A 16,012-nucleotide genomic window follows, 5' to 3' on the forward strand; every position below is an offset into this window, starting at 1 on the left:
AATGGTGTCTGTTATTGTAAATCTCTCTAGTTGGCCTCTTCATCCAAATTCGTTCCCGAAACACTGGTCCATATATTTTCCTCATAATTTTTCTTTCCTGCTTTTCAGCCTCTCTGATTTTAGTATGACCGTGAATCACTGTAGTTCCTGCAGTATAAAGTGCTTCTGGCAGGACTACTGTGTTGTAATGCCTTAGTTTCGCACTGACAGACATAGATTTCTTATTATAGTGATTCCAAGTGAGTTTATATGCTTTTTGTAATCTGGAGATTCTATCTTTATTGGCTATTGAGTTCAGTCTTGATGGTTGGATTATCTCTCCCAGATATCTGAAGTGGGCAACTTGTGCCACTTTCCCGTATTGAGTAGTAATGGGGAGATTATCTATGGGTTTGTTTTCCGTGTACTATGTTTTCCCGTAGGAGATTTATATATCTGTAAGACATTTTTATTTGGAAAACTGCAAATTTTATAATGAGATAAAAATCCGAAAATGTGAAAAAAAATTTTTTTCCTTTGTAACTCCCCTTAAGGGATGCATTTTGGAGCTCATGTTTACTAGACTTTTTTTCTTCTTTTTGTCCACACTATCACCTCTGAAAGTATGTCGGTGTAGTTCTGGTCCTCCCTGTATTTGGGTGATACGGTATTTTTGTCATCCGGGATTCAGCACAACAAAACTCAGAAGAATAATCCATCTGCATTGTTGTATTATCATACGTACATGTCTACTATGTGATTATTTTTTAAATTCCGCCTAATTATGGCGAGGAGCTTTGACTCGTGTAGTAGATGTTGATGTGACTGGAGCCTGAAGTCAGGATGCGTGTGTTCGGTGCAGGTGTTCTACTCGTTCGGGGCGGGCCCGCTGCCGTGGATGGCGCTGGGCGAGGTGTTCGCGCCCGAGGTGAAGGGCGTCGCCATCTCGCTGGTGGGCGTCTTCGTGGGGCTCATGGTGTTCCTCTTCGTGAAGGTGTTCCCCCTGGCGGCAGCCGCGCTGGGCGACCACGTCGTCTTCTGGGCGGAGGCCGCGTTCGCCGCCTTGGGGGCCGTCTTTGTCTTGGTCGTCGTGCCCGAGACCAAGGGCAAGTCGCTCCTCCAGATCACGCAGGAGATGGGCCACAGCTCCTCCCAGCATCCGATCGCGGCGAGCGACAGTCCGAGCACAGATCTGAAATGAAGTTACCTGCACGTACATGTACTCTCAGCACGCCACTGTCCAGCGCCTGCTGGAGGGTACTTCACAGCAGTATTAACGTTTTCCGGTCTTCTTCATTTCGTGTTTTGTGAGATGGGAAAACGATTGTTTGTATACCTCTATAGGCGCTCTACTCTTCCGTATATGAGGTGCGCCCAGAAACTAAGTTTAGTTTTTGTAATAAAAACTTGTGTAGATACAGAAAAACTACTTATTGAAAAAACTATCTTCCTACATAGTTCCCACCATTTTGTAGGCCCGTGTCGTACTGTGGCACTTTTTGTAGGCCTTCCTCATAGGCCATTGTCGCCTGTGTTGTCTTTTTTTTTTTTTGTCATCTGTCTACTGACTGGTTTGATGCGGCCCGCCACGAATTCCTTTCCTGTGCTAACCTCTTCATCTCAGAGTAGCACTTGCAACCTACGTCCTCAATTATTTGCTTGACATATTCCAATCCCAGTCTTCCTCTACAGTTTTTGCCCTCTACAGCTCTCTCTAGTACCATGGAAGTCATTCCCTCATGTCTTAGCAGATGTCCTATCATCCTGTCCCTTCTCCTTATCAGTTTTTTCCACATATTCCTTTCCTCTCCAATTCTGCGTAGAACCTCCTCATGCCTTACCTTATCAGTCCACCTAATTTTCAACATTCGTCTATAGCACCACATCTCAAATGCTTCGATTCTCTTCTGTTCCGGTTTTCCCACAGTCCATGTTTCACTACCATACAATGCTGTACTCCAGACGTACATCCTCAGAAATTTCTTCCTCAAATTAAGGCCGGTATTTGATATTAGTAGACTTCTCTTGGCCAGAAATGACTTTTTTACCATAGCGAGTCTGCTTTTGATGTCCTCCTTGCAGCGTCCGTCATTGGTTATTTTACTGCCTAGGTAGCAGAATTCCTTAACTTCATTGACTTCGTGACCATCAATCCTGATGTTAAGTTTCTCGCTGTTCTCATTTCTACTACTTCTCATTACCTTCGTCTTTCTACGATTTACTCTCAAACCATACTGTGTACTCATTAGACTGTTCATTCCGTTCAGCAGATCATTTAATTCTTCTTCACTTTCACTCAGGATAGCAATGTCATCAGCGAATCGTATCATTGATATCCTTTCACCCTGTATTTTACTTCCACTTCTGAACCTTTCTTTTATTTCCATCATTGCTTCCTCGATGTACAGATTGAAGAGTAGGGGCGAAAGGCAACAGCCTTGTCTTACACCCTTCTTAATACGAGCACTTCGTTCTTGATCGTCCACTCTTATTATTCCCTCTTGGTTGTTGTACATATTGTATATGACCCGTCTCTCCCTATAGCTTACCCCTACTTTTTTCAGAATCTCGAACAGCTTGCACCATTTTATATTGTCGAACGCTTTTTCCTGGTCGACAAATCCTATGAAAGTGTCTTGATTTTTCTTTAGCCTTGCTTCCATTATTAGCCGTAACGTCAGAATTGCCTCTCTCGTCCCTTTACTTTTCCTAAAGCCAAACTGATCGTCACCTAGCGCATTCCCAATTTTCTTTTCCATTCTTCTGTATATTATTCATGTAAGCAGCTTCGATGCATGAGCTGTTAAGCTGATTGTGCGATAATTCTCGCACTTGTCAGCTCTTGCTGTCTTCGGAATTGTGTGGATGATGCTTTTCCGAAAGTCAGATGGTATGTCGCCCGACTCATATATTCTACACACCAACGTGAATAGTCGTTTTGTTGCCACTTCCCCCAATGATTTTACAAATTCTGATGGAATGTTATCTATCCCTTCTGCCTTATTTGACCGTAAGTCCTCCAACGCTCTTTTAAATTCCGATTCTAATACTGGATCCCCTATCTCCTCTAAATCGACTCCTGTTTCTTCTTCTATCACATCAGACAAATCTTCACCCTCATAGAGGCTTTCAATGTATTCTTTCCACCTATCTGCTCTCTCCTCTGCATTTAACAGTGGAATTCCCGTTGCACTCTTAATGTTACCACCGTTTCTTTTAATGTCGCCAAAGGTCGTTTTGACTTTCCTGTATGCTGAGTCTGTCCTTCCGACAATCATATCTTTTTCGATGTCTTCACATTTTTCCTGCAGCCATTTCGTCTTAGCTTCCCTGCACTTCCTATTTATTTCATTCCTCAGCGATTTGTATTTCTGTGTTCCTGATTTTCCCGGAACATGTTTGTACTTCCTCCTTCCATCAATCAACTGAAGTATTTCTTCTGTTACCCATGGTTTCTTCGCAGCTACCTTCTTTGTACCTATGTTTTCCTTCCCAACTTCTGTGATGGCCCTTTTGAGAGATGTCCATTCCTCTTCAACTGTACTGCCTACTGCGCTATTCCTTATTGCTGTATCTATGGCGTTAGAGAACTTCAAACGTATCTCGTCATTCCTTAGTACTTCCGTATCCCACTTGTTTGCGTATTGATTCTTCCTGACTAATGTCTTGAACTTCAGCCTACTCTTCATCACTACTATATTGTGATCTGAGTCTATATCTGCTCCTGGGTACGCCTTACAATCCAGTATCTGATTTCGGAATCTCTGTCTGACCATGATGTAATCTAATTGAAATCTTCCCGTATCTCCTGGCCTTTTCCAAGTATACCTCCTCCTCTTGTGATTCTTGAACAGGGTATTCGCTATTACTAGCTGAAACTTGTTACAGAACTAAATTAGTCCTTCTCCTATTTCATTCCTTGCCCCAAGCCCATATTCTCCTGTAACCTTTTCTTCTACTCCTTCCCCTACCACTGCATTCCAGTCGCCCATGACTATTAGATTTTCGTCCCCCTTTACATATTGCATTACCCTTTCAATATCCTCATACACTTTCTCTATCTGTTCATCTTCAGCTTGCGACGTCGGCATGTATACCTGAACTACCGTTGTCGGTGTTGGTCTGCTGTCGATTCTAATTAGAACAACCCGGTCACTGAACTGTTCACAGTATCACACCCTCTGCCCTACCTTCCTATTCATAACGAATCCGTGCGGTAGCGATCTCGCTTCCCACACCCGGGTTCCCGGGTTCGATTCCCGGCGGGAATGTCGTGATGACTGGGCGTTGTGTGCTGTCCTTAGGTTAGTTAGGTTTAAGTAGTTCTAAGTTCTAGGGGACTGATGACCATAGATGTTAAGTCCCATAGTGCTCAGAGCCATTTGAACCATAACGAATCCTACACCTGTTATACCATTTTCTGCTGCTGTTGTTATTACCCGATACTCATCTGACCAGAAATCCTTATCTTCCTTCCACTTCACTTCACTGACCCCTACTATATCTAGATTGAGCCTTTGCATTTCCCTTTTCAGATTTTCTAGTTTCCCTACCACGATCAAGCTTCTGACATTCCACGCCCCGACTCGTAGAACGTTATCCTTTCGTTGATTATTCAATCTTTTTCTCATGGTAACCTCCCCCTTGGCAGTCCCCTCCCGGAGATCCGAATGGGGGACTACTCCCGAATCATTTGCCAATGGGGAGATCATCATGATACTTCTACAATTACAGGCCACATGTCCTGTGGATACACGTTACGTGTCTTTAATGCAGTGGTTTCCATTTCCTTCTGCATCCTCATGTCATTGATCATTGCTGATTCTTCCGCCTTTAGGGGCAATTTCCCACCCCTAGGACAAGAGAGCGCCCTGGACCTCTATCCGCTCCTCCGCCCTCTTTGACAAGGCCGTTGGCAGAATGAGGCTGACTTCTTATGCCGGAAGTCTTCGGCCGCCAATGCTGATTATTTATCAAAATTTAGGCAGTGGCGGGGATCGAACCCGGGACTGAAGACGTTTTGATTACGAATCAAAGACGCTACCCTTAGATCACGGGTACACCCAGACCAGTTGTTAACATGGTCTCTTTTATCTCGCCGCTGTTATGAAAATGCTGAAACTTGTTAGGATAAAAAAATCTATTAAATCTGAGCAAGGAAGGGAAATAAGTCAGTCAAAAACTGAGAATTTCAGGAGATTTCTCAAACACATGAACTGGTTAGGTGATTACAACACATCTGACTCAAATGGAAAACACAAAGAATTAATTAATAATGTTACTTCCATATTTGAAATTTCATTTTCCCTAAAGGTAACTCCATGAACCATGCACCTTGGCGTTGGTGGGGAGGATTGCGTGCCTCAGCGATACAGATGGCCGTACCGTAGGTGCAACCACAACAGAGGTGTATCTGTTGAGAGGCCAGACAAACGTGTGGTTCCTGAAGAGGGGCAGCAGCCTTTTCAGTAGTTGCAGGGGCAACAGTCTGGATGGTTGACTGATCTGGCCTTGTAACACTAACCATAACGGTCTTGCTCTGCTGGTACTGCGAACGGCTGAAAGCAAGGGGAAACTACAGCCGTAATTTTTCCCGAGGGCATGCAGCTTTACGGTATGATTAAATGATGATGGCGTCCTCTTGGTAAAATATTCCGGAGGTAAAATAGTCCCCCATTCCGATCTCCGGGCGGGGACTACTCAAGAGGAAGTCGTTATCAGGAGAAAGAAAACTGGCGTTCTGCGGATCGGAGCGTGGAATGTCAGATCCCTTAATCGGGCAGGTACGTTAGAAAACTTAAAAAGGGAAATGGATAGGTTAAAGTTAGATATAGTGGGAATTAGTGAAGTTCGGTGGCGTGAGGAACAAGACTTTTGGTCAGGTAAATACAGGGTTATAAATACAAAATCAAATAGGGGTAATGCAGGAGTAGGTTTAATAATGAATAAAAAGATAGGACTGCGGGTAAGCTACTACAAACAGCATAGTGAACGCATTATTGTGGCCAAGACAGACACGAAGCCCACACCTAATACAGTAGTACAAGTTTATATGCCAACTAGCTCTGCAGATGATGAAGAAATTGATGAAATGAATGATGAGATAAAATAAATTATTCAGGTAGTGAAGGGAGGCGAAAATTTAATAGTCATGGGTGACTGGAATTCGACAGTAGGAAAAGGGAGAGAAGGAAACATAGCAGATGAATATGGATTGGGGGAAAGAAATGAAAGACGAAGCCGTCTGTTAGAATTTTGCACAGAGCATAACTTAATCATAGCTAACACTTGGTTCAAGAACCATAAAAGAAGATTGTACACATAGAAGAATCCTGGAAATACTAGAAGGTATCAGATAGATTATATAATGGTAAGACAGAGATTTAGGAACCAGGTATTAAATTGTAAGACATTTCCAGGGGCAGATGTGGACTCTGAACACAATCTATTGGTTACGAACTGTAGATTAAAACTGAAGAAACTGCAAAAAGGTGGGGATTTTAGGAGATGGGATCTGGATAAACTGAAAGAACCAGAGGTTGTAAAGAGTTTCAGGGAGAGGATAAGGGAACAATTGACAAGAATGGGGGAAAGAAATACAGTAGAAGAAGAATTGGTAGCTTTGAGGAATGAAATAGTGAAGGCAGCAGAGGATCAAGTAGGTAAACAGACGAGGGCTAGTAGAAATCCTTGGTAACAGAAGAGATACTGAATTTGATGAAAGGAGATAATACAAAAATGCAGTAAGTGAAGCAGGAAAAAAGGAATACAAACGTCTCAAAAATGAGATCGACAGGAAGTGCAAAATGGCTAAACAGGTATGGCTAGAGGACAAATGTAAGGATGTAGAGGCTTATCTCACTAGGGGTAAGATAGATACTGCCTTCAGGAAAATTAAAGAGACCTTTGGAGAAAAGAGAACCACTTGTATGAATATCCAGAGCTCAGATGGAAACCCCGTTGTAAGCAAAGAAGGGAAAGCAGAAAGGTGGAAGGAGTATATAGATGGTCTATACAAGGGTGATGTTATTGAGGACAATATAATGGAAATGGAAGACGAGGTAGATGAAGATGAAGATGAAATGGGAGATATGATACTGCGTGAAGAGTTTGACAGAGCACTGAAAGACCTGAGTCGAAACAAGACCCTGGGAGTAGGCAACTACTGACGGCCTTGGGAGAGCCAGTCCTGACATCTGGTGAGGAAGATGTATGAGACAGGCGAAATACCCTCAGACTTCAAGAAGAATATAATAATTCCAATCCCAAAGAAAGTAGGTGCTAACAGATGTGAAAATTACCGAACAATCAGTTTAGTAAGTCACGGATTCAAAATACTAACGGGAATTCTTTACAGACGAATGGAAAAACTGATAGAAGCCGACCTCGGGGAAGATCAGTTTGGATTCCGTAGAAATACTGGAACATGTGAGGCAATACTGACCCTACGACTTATCTTAGAAGCTAGATTAAGGAAAGGCAAACCTACGTTTCTAGTATTTGTAGACTTAGAGAAAGCTTTTGACAATGTTGACTGGAATACTCTCTTTCAAATTCTAAAGGTGGCAGGGATAAAATACAGGGAAAGTACAGAAACTAGATGGCAGTTATACGAGTCGAGGGACATGAAAGGGAAGCAGCGGTTGGGAAGGGAGTGAGACAGGGTTGTAGCATTTCCCCGATGTTATTCAATCTGTATATTGAGCAAGCAGTAAAGGAAACAAAAGAAAAATTCGGAGTAGGTATTAAAATCCATGGAGAAGAAATAAAAACTTTGAGGTTCGCCAACGACATTGTAATTCCGTCAGAGACAGCAAAGGACTTGGAAGAGCAGTTGAACCGAATGGACAGTGTCTTGAAAGGAGGATATAAGATGAACATCAACAAAAGCAAAACGAGGATAATGTAATGTAGTCAAATTAAATCGGGTGATGCTGAGGGAATTAGATTAGGAAATGAGACACTTAAAGTAGTAAAGGAATTTTGCTATTTGGGGAGCAAATAACTGATTATGGTCGAAGTAGAGAGGATATAAAATGTACACTGGTCATGGCAAGAAAAGCGTTTGTGAAGAAGAGAAATTTGTTAACATCGAGTGTAGATTTAAGTATCGGGAAGTCGTTTCTAAAAGTACTTGTATGGAGTGTAGCCATGTGTGGAAGTGAAACATGGACGATAAATAGTTTAGACAAGAAGAGAATAGAAGCTTTCGAAATGTGGTGCAACAGAAGAATGCTGAAGTTTAGATGGGTAGATCACATAACTAATGAGGAGGTATTGAATAGAATTGGGGCACAATTTGAGAAGAAGAAGGGACCGGTTGGTAGGGCATGTTCTGAGGCATCGGGGGATCACAAATTTAGCATTGGAGGGCAGCGTGGAGGGTAAAAATCGTAGAGGGAGACCAAGAGATGAATCCACTAAGCAGATTTAGAAGGATTTAGGTTGCAGTAAGTACTGGGAGATGAAGAAGCTTGCATCAAACCAGTCTCAGGACTGAAGACCACAACAACAACAAAGGTAACTCAAATCAAAGTCTAAAAATAAACCATGGGCTACACAATGAATAAAGATATCATGTGGGGCAAAAAGGAAACTGTATTTACTACCTAGGAACATCTCTGATGTTAGCATTGTAATGCATTGCAAGGGATATTGCAAAATATTGAAGCAAGTAATTCAGAAATCTAAGCAATTTTATTATGAAAGAAGGTAATTACAGTAGGCAACAAAATAAAAACTATATGGGATGTAATGAAGACAGATGGGATCAGAAAGGAAGAGGAACAGATGGTTCTAAAAATAAATGAGACATTGGTAACAAGTGCATGTAGTATTTCAAACCTGTTAAACAAGTGTTTTGTTTCTGTTACTGATAGTGTGGGGTTATTTGGTTCAGTAATCAGTGGAATTGAATATCTGAGACCAGTCTTTACAAATAACTGCAATAAAATGGAAATGACACTAGCATCTTCCAAGCAAGTAGCAGCCATCGTAAAATCCTTAAAATCAAAATATTCTATTGGTTATGATAACATATCAATGAAGTTAATCAAGCGTGCTCATGTGAGTTGAGTTTTATCTTGTCAATCTCTAGTCAGGGAAACATATCCAGACTAGCTAAAATATACTTAAATCCCAGCACTTCACATGAAGCGGAATAAAGAGTTACTGTCAAACTATCAACAAATTTCTCTTTTTCTGGCTTTTCCAAAAATATTTGAAAAGATTTTGTTTAAGTGTTTTCTTAAGCATCTGACAGCAACTAATACAACATCCAAGTCATAGTTTTAGTTCCTTAAGGCTATTTGCACATACAGTGATAACGTGCTTAATTCATTAGATAACAAATTAGATGCTACTGGCATTTTCTGTGACCTATCAAAAGCCTTTGACTGGGCGAATCACAGCATTCTCTTAAGTAAATTAGAATATTATGGTGTCACTAGCAGTGCAACAAAATGGCTTGAGTCTTATGAAATTAATGGGAAATAAAGGGTGTCATAGTGAAATACCTGTAGAGTAAGCAATCAGTGTTTATCTGACTGGGAGTTACCTACACATGGTGTTCCTCAAGGTTCCATCTTGGGTCTGTAACTTTTTCTTGTGTACATTAATGACCTCTCGTCTGTCTCATTGCCAGATGCTAAGTTTGTTTTGTTTGCAGATGATACAAACATTGCAATAAATAGTCAAGTATAGATTCAGAAATGGCTGCTAATAAAATTTTCATTGCCATCAACAAATGGTTTAAGCCAAATTTATTGTCATCAGACTTTGAAATAACCCATTATAGATAGTTCAGAACCTATAAGAGATTTTCTTCCAGCATGAGTATAACATATGAAGACATGCAGATCGAAGAGGTTGACAGTGTTCAGTTTCTGGTATTACAAGTCGATAATAAATTCAGTTGGGAAGGTCATGACACAGAACTGCTGAAGTGCTTAAAGAAGTCTGTATTTGCAATGCGAATGATGTCAGATGTAGAATAGATAAATATATTAAAAAACTTGCATAGTTTGCTTCCTTTTAGTCCGTTATGTCTTATGGGATTATATTCCAGGGTAACTTCTCAAGCTGAGCAAAAGCTTTTAGACTGCAAAAGCTTGCAATAAGACTCATTTGCGGCATGAATTTAAGAACATCATATACAATACTCTAACGACTGCCTCGTAGTATACTAAAGAAATTTGGCACAAATAATATAACTGTGTTTCTAACCAATAGTTCAACATTTATATCAATACTAGGAATAAGAACAATCTACATAAAGACCTAAAATCACTTACTTTGGTCCAAAAAGGGGTCCAGTATTCAGGAGCACACTTTTTCAATAAATTTCCAGCAACCATTAAAAACTTGGTTTCAGATAAAGTACATTTTAAACTGAGTTTGAAAGACTTTTTGAATGACAACTCCTTTTACTCTATAGGTGAATATTGTAACAAGGACTGTTACGCCAACTTAAGTAAAAACGTCTGTTGGATTTCAGTTTTGACACTACTTTGCCACGACTGTCAAGATTAGGTATTTTGTGTATGATAAATTTATTAATAGTGCATAACTATATTTCATTCTGACAGTGTATTAATTTTGTAATTACTAGCAGTGCCAGTTTTCTGTAGTATATTCACATATTTTGACAATGTCGTGACAGATGAACAGAGAAGTGAGTATTACATTCAAATGTTTTTATGTTATACTTTTGACGTTTTCCACACCACGAGAATCATCTCATTTTCTGGGCTACCGAACGGAAAGTGAATCTAATCTAATCTACTCTAAAATCAGAGACTTTAATGATTGGCGAATCTTTTAGCTAAGTTGCAATCATTCTACAAACACCAAAATTGCACGACGTACAGTCTGACTAAAGGAAATCTCCTAAACAGACAATAATCCAAAAAATACGTGATTATTATGTCCAATGAGGTAGGACATTGCAGCAGCATTGCTAAAAAGCGCTACATGAATTGACAAAACCGCCTTTAACTGTTATAAAGTCTTTGATAAAGTCTCTACGTTTGCAGCCCGCGAGGATGCCAGCAAGACCGTCGTTCGTGGAGACAGAAGGTAGAGTGTGTCTAAACAGAAAATCTAACCTCTCTCTCTAGTTTTGGAAAAGTTCCAAGTCATCCACCAATGATGGCAATGATTCTGAGCACCATCCAATCTTTTGCCAAGATTTGTCGAGATTTCACCCACCTTCTCCATGAAATTTCAAGATTTTGACAGAGCGCCACCAAAAGTGACACTTTTTGTTTATTTTAAGGATGGGAGTGCAGGCAGAAGCTAACCATCTTTCTAGCCACATTTCAGAGCAGCCGTTGAGACGCTGTGTTTTGCAGATCCCATGGAAAAATTCAACCCCCGATCTCTTTTAAGTAAAGGAGACATTCTTGCATATAGGCGTAGTACCATTGCAAGAGTGCTTTCTAGCTACCCAGTGCATCACCTCCTATGGCGTTTACATGGCCAGCACCGATTTAGGGGAAGCACGAGGCTGGAGGCTGCATCGGCCCTGAGGGCTACTTAAAGCTATACTTTAATGGCTGTGGCGAACGTCAAATGCTTGCCCCCTTCCGCCATCTCTCTCTGGTAAGTTTCTGTGCCAAATAAACGCAAAAAAAAAACAGTTTCTCACAAGCAAAAGTTTACAGCTAATTCAGTTCCTAGCTTGACCGAGCGCAACATGTGGAATTAAATATGCATTTTGCAACTAGTAATACAAATTAAGAAAATGACCTCTAAGTTATCCATTCATCATCTTAATAGACATGGGGAGTGCCATAAGAGTATAAAAATATGAATAAAATATGTAGGACGCCGCTACTTGAATAATTAAACCCTCTTACAATACACACCCCTTGTTTATAAATGTCCGCAGGTGAAGTTGTGCCAGGGTTAAACAATGACACAAGTTCAGCAACGACGCTTTCTCTTACTATTTTGCTGGGATGTGGGAAATTTGATTTTATTTTTAGTGGAAATTTTTAAAGCTGAAAACTGATACCAAACTACATCGTAATTATCGTCACTCATGCTCAAAGTCAAGCCTCATCCATTCATTCAACTATGCTGCTAATTTATTTGCCAACATAATTAGAAAAGCAAAGTAATAGCGAGAAATTAACCTCATATAATCATTTTAGTAAACCATCTTTTAAACTCATTCATGCCAATATAATTTACATAAAAATAGTCTGCTTGGAAGCAAAACTTCGTCATTATTCACACTTGGAAGTATTGCTATCGTGGTCCCATTGACACAAGTGAAAACTTTACGGTAAACTGAACCCATTCATACCATTTGTTTTACAGAGATAATTCATTCATATACTTCACCGACTATTCTAAATACATGAAATATTACATTGTGGTATGACCACATAAAACACAAGCATAAAATGAGAACCATCATATAATTAAAACATAAATATTTTAGCATGAAACAAACTTTCCATGAGCACAAAAAACGAAAATAAAAATAAGGCAACCCATTATTTGAGTCAAATCGATATTCTTGGATGATGACATATGACACGAAATAACAATACGAATCCTACAGAGTAGTGTCAACACATTAAATTCACAGGATGAAACAAACCATGTTACAAAGGTTCTTATGTACTATGTTACAATCACGTTCATAACTTCAGATCAACTATACATAACTACAAAACATGTCACTGGTAAACAAAAGAAGGAATATCACAATAATGTGTCGTTTGCCAACACTTATCTACCTGTGAGGTAGCAAATTGAAAATCATTGACTCTTTTACAAGCAATAACATTTATTCTGTATTGACAACTACTATTACACAAAGATTAATGTCCCTGTAAAATGCAGACAGAGAAAACAAAACAATTATACGTAGAATAACACTAGTTTTGGGGTAATATACTGTTCAAGACACGCTAATACTTATTGGCACAGGCACACTGAGAACTTTCAATTGAGTTTTGCACACGATATAGCACTTGGTAAGACGGAAAACGCGCAGAAATCACGATCTCTGTTTTAGAGTTCAGGCAACGTTAATCAGTGGGCAGGCGTGACAGTTTCTGTGGCAATTTGAGGACCTTTACTCCTTCGATTATATGACCATGCATAGTTGATAAACCCAAACATGTCTGTGACTCATGGACACATTTCATGACGTGCCGTTTTGGTGGAGTCACAGTACAAGCATTAGGTGAGTTGTTATTTATTGGAATGTTCATTACTCACAGATACATGTTGCTAGGTTGTTACTAAAAAACAGTTTAAGTTTCATCATATAGCAAATTGTGAACTGGAGAAGTTCATTGCACTTGCTGTTTGCACCAAGTTTTACAGTTCAGTGCACATTGTCATTTAGACACACACACACACACACACGCACGCACACTGACCAGCCAGAATGTTATGACCACCGACCTAATATCGATATAAAGACGTCCAAGCGATAGCAGCTTCACCTGGCGAGGAACGACCGAGACGCAGACACACGCACAGTGCACATAGTATCTGTGACCGTGCTGTCCATGTATAGAATGGGGATGGCGCGAGATCTATCTGAGTTTGACCAAGAGCAGATTGTGATGGCCCGCAAGCTTGGCACAAGCATTTCTGAAACTGCACGACTTGTCGGGCGTTTGAGGAGTGCTGTGTTGTGTGCCGTGGCGAAAGCAAGGTGAAACCTCTTCCAGACGTCGTGGGGTTTTGCGGCCACCCCTCATTACAGATGTCAGACGTCGTAGGCTGGGTAGGCTGGTAAAACAAGGCAGGCACCGAACTGTCGGACTTTAATGCTGTACAGAGTGCAAGTGTGTCTGAAAACACACTGAACCGAACACTCCCAACGGTGGGCCTATTCCAAACAAAAATATGATATTTTAACTGGCTCTTTTCTTCCTGTTTGTATGACACTCAGTACGACCACGCTGCCCGAAGTCAAAAAAGTTGAAAAATAATCAAACTTTATACTGAAAGTGAAAAGTGGTCCAGCTGTCCCGGACCCACCCTCCGTCATTACGCGTGAGACACAAAATCGTCCATCCTGTACTAGCTAAACTGCACATTGTTAAGTTCGTCGTTGGTACTGCATTGTATTATATTGTGTGAAAGTATGTTACTAATCATGCTACAAAAATAATGTACTGCTGCAGAGTTAAAATAAAAAATCATACGATCGTAGGCTAGCACTAACTGCTCTAAGCAGCAAAGCCCAATAATGAATTATCTCTTACCACGTATGCCTTCATTCTGATTTCGTGTTGTTTTTGGTAGTTTCTTTTCATATATTTCTCTTGTTTCCTCTTTATCTCTTTATAGATGTTTCAATTTCCGGTTTCAGTTTATTTTATGTGCAATCAGTAGTACTTTGAGCGATCGATCGACGTAAAAAAAAAAAAAGAAAAAAGAAACAATTAGTAGAATGCAAACAATGACAATTACATACATTTTCATACAATACTGAGTTACTTAATAATTGTGCGAGAGGGGTCGCTTGTTGCTTCCACATCTGCCAACACAAATATTATAGAGTTTTGTTACCGGAATGAAGATTGGATCCCACATTGGTGTTGGGAACGACGCAATAGAGGATTGGCCCGATTGAATTTTAGGAAGTGTAATTTGCACGTCACGATCTGGTAGTCGCTCTTTGCTGTATGACTGATTTGAAAAGAAAACTCTGACTTCTTTTCTGAATGACTGCAGGTTCCTCACAAACATTAAGTGAGAGCGGATATTGCAAATTAGTAGTGAAACCACTCCAATGGTGAATCGATGCCACATCGAATTGTTACGTCTTCCCTGTCAGGGTTAAAGGGTTTCTGAGCACTATGGGACTTAACTACTGTGGTCATCAGTCCCCTAGAACTTAGAACTACTTAAACCTAACTAACCTAAGGACATCACACACATCCATGCCCGAGGCAGGATTCGAACCTGCGACCGTAGCCGTCGCGCGGTTCCAGACTGTAGCGCCTAGAACCGCTCGGCCACTCCGGCCGGCTTCCCTGTCAGAAGTGCTGAAAAATAAAATTCATAATACAATGTATAATTAAATGAACATGTGTACTGACCGAGCGGGGTGGCGCAGTGGTTAGACACTGGACTCGCATTCGGGAGGACGACGGTTCAATCCCGCGTCCGGCCATCCTGATTTAGGTTTTCCGTGATTTCCCTAAATCACTCCAGGCAAATGCCGGGATGGTTCCTCTGAAAGGGCACGGCCGACTTCCTTCCCCATCCTTCCCTAAACCGATGAGACCGATGACCACGCTGTCTGGTCTCCTTCCCCAAACCAACCAACCAACCAACCAACATGTGTACTGGTTAACTGATACTAAAACAGCAATTAAGTAAATCAGAATGACTTAGTATATTTTGAATTTACTTCAGCAACAGCTCACGACTTTTACATTTCAAAAGCTGAAGGCAGAAAGACAAGTGCGAGAGGCAGGCTTGTCCTAGTTGCTCTCAAAAAATTTGAAGGCTGTCCCATCTTTTGTCACACAGATAATACAAATATGAACATCGACTCTGTGGTTGAAATCTTTATACAAATGTTTTACACAAATCATAGTTGTTTTAGAAAAGTGGTATTACCCTATCCCGTCTTCGAGTCGCGTTGTCCCATTACGGTCTCTACTTTACAACTAGATCTCTTAATTAGTTACTCGATCTACCCACATAATTTTTAGCATTCTCCTGGAACACTACATTTCAGAAATTTGTACTACTTATCGTCCCCATTTCATTTGCGTATTAAGCTATACCGTCATCAAGAAGTACATTTTCTAATCGAAATATAACATTTGACGTTCGCATTGCAATTTGTTAGAACTCGATAAGTATATCTGAAGGAGAATTTAACATAACATTTTACAATACGAAATCAGTCATGTTTCCCATAAATTATAAACACAACGTGCCTGTTCTCTTCCCTACTGCCACAACGTCGACCTTACATGCTGGATTTCATCCACTTATGATAGGAAAATCACAGGGCTGTGTATCGGCCGAAAAAGCACGTCAA

The 16,012-nt window shown here is 40.5% G+C and overlaps 1 protein-coding gene across 1 annotated transcript in view; it reads left to right on the forward strand.

Annotated features, from left to right (window-relative positions):
• LOC126259973 (facilitated trehalose transporter Tret1-like) overlaps nucleotides 1–1,383 on the forward strand; it is a 75,785-nt gene extending 74,402 nt beyond the window's left edge. Inside the window, exon 5 of the mRNA XM_049957099.1 lies at nucleotides 842–1,383. Coding sequence (XP_049813056.1) covers nucleotides 842–1,180 — 339 coding nt within the window. The 3' untranslated portion in view covers nucleotides 1,181–1,383. The remainder of the gene's footprint in view (nucleotides 1–841) is intronic.
• Nucleotides 1,384–16,012: the final 14,629 nt, after the last annotated feature.

Source organism: Schistocerca nitens, chromosome 5, assembly GCF_023898315.1.
Source record: "Schistocerca nitens isolate TAMUIC-IGC-003100 chromosome 5, iqSchNite1.1, whole genome shotgun sequence".
Lineage (NCBI taxonomy): Eukaryota > Metazoa > Arthropoda > Insecta > Orthoptera > Acrididae > Schistocerca > Schistocerca nitens.